At 29.3% G+C, this 4022-nt stretch overlaps 1 protein-coding gene across 1 annotated transcript in view; it reads right to left on the bottom strand.

Annotated features, from left to right (window-relative positions):
• LOC108564453 (sodium- and chloride-dependent GABA transporter 1-like) overlaps window positions 1–3688 on the bottom strand; it is a 5156-nt gene extending 1468 nt beyond the window's left edge. The window contains exons 1-2 of the mRNA XM_017923501.1: window positions 3479–3688; window positions 1431–1634 (exon numbers count right to left, since the gene is read on the bottom strand). Of these exons, the coding sequence (XP_017778990.1) occupies window positions 1431–1634; window positions 3479–3631 (357 nt within the window). The 5' untranslated portion in view covers window positions 3632–3688. The remainder of the gene's footprint in view (window positions 1–1430; window positions 1635–3478) is intronic.
• Window positions 3689–4022: the final 334 nt, after the last annotated feature.

Here is a 4022-nt window from a genome sequence, read left to right as displayed (position 1 = left end):
TCCAGCATTTACTAAAATGTAAACAGTTTATATATAATTCATACTTTCAGTGTTTTCAGCTCGAATATTGTGTAATTTTAGATAATTTTTATTATTTATTACATACATAAACAACATTTATATAATTTACCAAAACAATTTCGCGGTCACAACAATTTTTTTTATAATTTTGTTATGTAATATTTATTTTTAAGCGAGATAAAGCATTTTCTCGTAGCTCCAATTTTATGTAATTTCTCAATAATTCTATAAGATCTTAAGATGATCTTATCGAAATTGTGAACCTATTTGCGGTATCTCCAGTTTTCATATAAATAATTAACAAAGTTCATCAATAAATGTATGTAATGTAATGAAAAATGCAAAAGTATTTTTTTCAAAAAATCTTAACAAAAAAAGGATACTGCTTTTATCCGTTTCCTTATTAAATTACATAATTGGATCAGAAATTGTATTCTTAATAAGTAAATAATCCAAAAGTAATTAAAGAAATAAGTAAATAAATTTATCAATTTTCTTAATTACTTGTAATTGAGTAAATTATTATATCAATTTTAAAGTTATTAAAGAAGCGAAATGATAAATGTATAAAGTTCAATACTTTCAAGTTATTTATGTCCAATTGTAAGTTTAAAAATAAATCTTGCACAACTTTTTTCGTAGTTGTTTCTTTATTATTATTTTTTTTTTGGTTTCTTACTATCATCACAAATGGGGCGCAGTGTTTCCAGCATTTACTAAAATGTAAACAGTTTATATATAATTCATACTTTCAGTGTTTTCAGCTCGAATATTGTGTAATTTTAGATATTTTTTATTATTTATTACATACATACACAACATTTATATAATTTACCAAAACAATTTCGCGGTCACAACAATTTTTTTATAATTTTGTTATGTAATATTTATTTTTAAGCGAGATAAAGCATTTTCTCGTAGCTCCAATTTTATGTAATTTCTCAATAATTCTATAAGATCTTAAGATGATCTTATCGAAATTGTGAACCTATTTGCGGTATCTCCAGTTTTCATATAAATAATTAACAAAGTTCATCAATAAATGTATGTAATGTAATAAAAAAATGCAAAAGTATTTTTTTCAAAAAATCTTAACAAAAAAAGGATACTGCTTTTATACGTTTCCTTATTAAATTACATAATTGGATCAGAAATTGTATTCTTAATAAGTAAATAATCCAAAAGTAATTAAAGAAATAATTAAATAAATTTATCAATTTTTTTAATTACTGTAATTGAGTAAATTTTTATATCAATTTTAAAGTTATTAAAGAAGCGAAATGATAAATGTATAAAGTTCAATACTTTCAAGTTATTTATGTCCAATTGTAAGTTTAAAAATAAATCTTGCACAACTTTTTTCGTAGTTGTTTCTTTATTATTATTATTTTTTTTTTTTGGTTTCTTACTATCATCACAAATGGGGCGCAGTATTTCCAGCAGATAGTCCAGAACTTGTTGGGCTTTTCCCCTATCATTTGTTCGATGCACTCGCTCAATTTGTCCACGCCGAATATCCAGGAAATTGCGACGGTCTGGAAGAAGCAGACCCACAGCAGGGACATGCCGCTCGCAGAGTAATAGTCCATCAGTTGGAAAATGTACATGCCACCCTTCGAAATAGGAAAAACACAAATGAACGAAGCAGAAAACGAAACAATAAAATAAAACGTGTGTTTGTGTACAAAAGAAACATTGAAATTGGAAAAAAAAATAATGCGAATGCAAACGCAAATTACTCGAGCAAACATAAAAATAATTCTCTTTTTTGTTGTTGTTAAAGGTGCGGCTGTAAAAGGGATACGTATAGGACATGCATGTCCTATTAAGATTAATTTTATGATTTGCGTTTAAGCTACATTTCCCATGCAAATTATGTCTGTGAACTTTGATTCTTCTATTACTTTACTATGATTAAATTATCAACTTTTAAACAGAATTTTATAATCTATAATAATTACAAGTTTTCTTTAACCAAAACTTTATGAAAATATTACTTCACATAAGCAGAAACTTAATTTTTAATAAGATATAACAGTTTTCGTAATTACGTAAATAATTAATTAAATAATAAACAAAATTAAGTCAATTTAATCTTCAGATTAAGACATCATTTTTATCTATTCTATTCTTAAGATGTTGTCTATATTTTTAATTACGCACTTAATTGATAATTAAGATAATTTTTAAAGGCAAATATTGCTAATAATACATTTTTAATAAATAATAAATTTGGAAATAATTTTTTGCTATTTTTCGTTTTTAGTTGAAAATTTTATCTAAAACTGTTTGCTTTCTCCATTACAGCACTCACGAACATGTCTGCAAAAATATTGAGTTTGAATATTTGATCTACACCTTTAGCGTAATGTATTTACACAATATTTGATTACATTTACTAAAATGTAAACAGTTTATATATAATTCATACTTTCAGTGTTTTCAGCTCGAATATTGTATAATTTTTATTATTTATTACATACATAAACAACATTTATATAATTTACCAAAACAATTATTTTTAATTTGAGTGAATAACTTCAAAACTGTATATTTTATTTATAATTTCATAGAAAAAAGAATGTTATGATAAAACTGTTGTCATGTAATATTTATTTATAAGCAAGATAAAGCATTTACTCGCAGCTCCAATTTTATGTAATTTCTCAATAATCCTATAAGATCTTATCGAAATTGTCACCTTTACAGTGAATCTATTTGCGGTATTTCTAGTTTTCATATAAATAATTAACAAAGTTGATCAATAAATGTATGTAATGTAATAAAAATTGCAAAAGTATTTTTTTTCAAAAAATCTTAACAAAAAAAAGGATACTGCTTTTATCCGTTTCCTTATTAAATTACATAATTTATAGTTGATTAAAAGTTTGGTATCGGTATTAGGTGTAATAAAGGCGTGAGATGAGGGAAGAAGAATTTTAGTTCTCCACCCTTGTTTTCGCATCCAGTCCGAGAGAGTAAAAGCGGAAAATGAAAGCAGACTACAGCTAGGCTATATTTCATAATAAAAGGCAAACGCAACAAAATATAGTCCCGGGTTTTACAACCCCCCAAACGAACGAAAGGGGGGATGGGACGAGGATGTTTTGTGGAAGTTGCATAACAAAAAAAAAAGGAAGAAATAAATAAGAACTCCGTCAAGAAGTAAATGTAACGGGGGGACGAGCGGAAAGCTTCATATTAATAAGACGACCCCCGGCGTCTGCTGGGTGGTGTAGAGACGGGCGGTTGTTTGCTCTGGTTGGTCGGGTTTTGCCATTGCCCGGGAAATTGTGAGTATTCCGAGGGCACGTCGAAAATTGAGAATACAGAGAAAGAGAGAGAGCTGAAACCGCTCGCACGTCTCTGCTTCTTCTTGTTCTTCCACCGCCGCCTACTTCTTCCATCCAGCACGACGCACGGAAATCGAATCAGAAGTTTCGAGTTTAAAACTTACATGTGTAACCATAGGAACTCCTAAAAGGAACATCACGACGCAAATTACCACGGTGAACTTGTTCCTGTGAGGTCTCAGGGTCTCCGACCAATTATCCACGACGCCCGTTATGAAGGATTCGACCAAACAGAACTCGCTGTCGATGCCCAGCATCTGCAAAACGCAATTACCGCATTAATTTTGCTCACGGAGATCCCTTGATCCCAGCCAGCCAGCACCGACCACACAAAATCTAGACAACACAGAAAATCACGGCTGCATCCTGATATCCTCATCATGTATAATGCATACTACATTTTCATATTATAAACTTAATTAAATCCCTATTTTTTGTTTCAACCGTAATTAAACAACAACTGTATTAATAATTTCACTCCAATCATCAAATCTGAAGTAGATTTACTTAAAAATAGGGGTAGTCAATATGATAAGGATCCGAGTTGTAGTATACATGTAAGAGGGTTTACAGCAGCGGTCGGGGAACCGGGGTAAATTACCCAAAATGGGGTAAAAATGATTTTTTTTGGGTAATTTTTCTAATTTC

Source organism: Nicrophorus vespilloides, unplaced genomic scaffold (genome assembly GCF_001412225.1).
Source record: "Nicrophorus vespilloides isolate i.1.1-1 unplaced genomic scaffold, Nicve_v1.0, whole genome shotgun sequence".
Taxonomy (NCBI): Eukaryota; Metazoa; Arthropoda; class Insecta; order Coleoptera; family Silphidae; genus Nicrophorus; species Nicrophorus vespilloides.
This window is presented reverse-complemented; position numbering and strand designations above follow the sequence as displayed.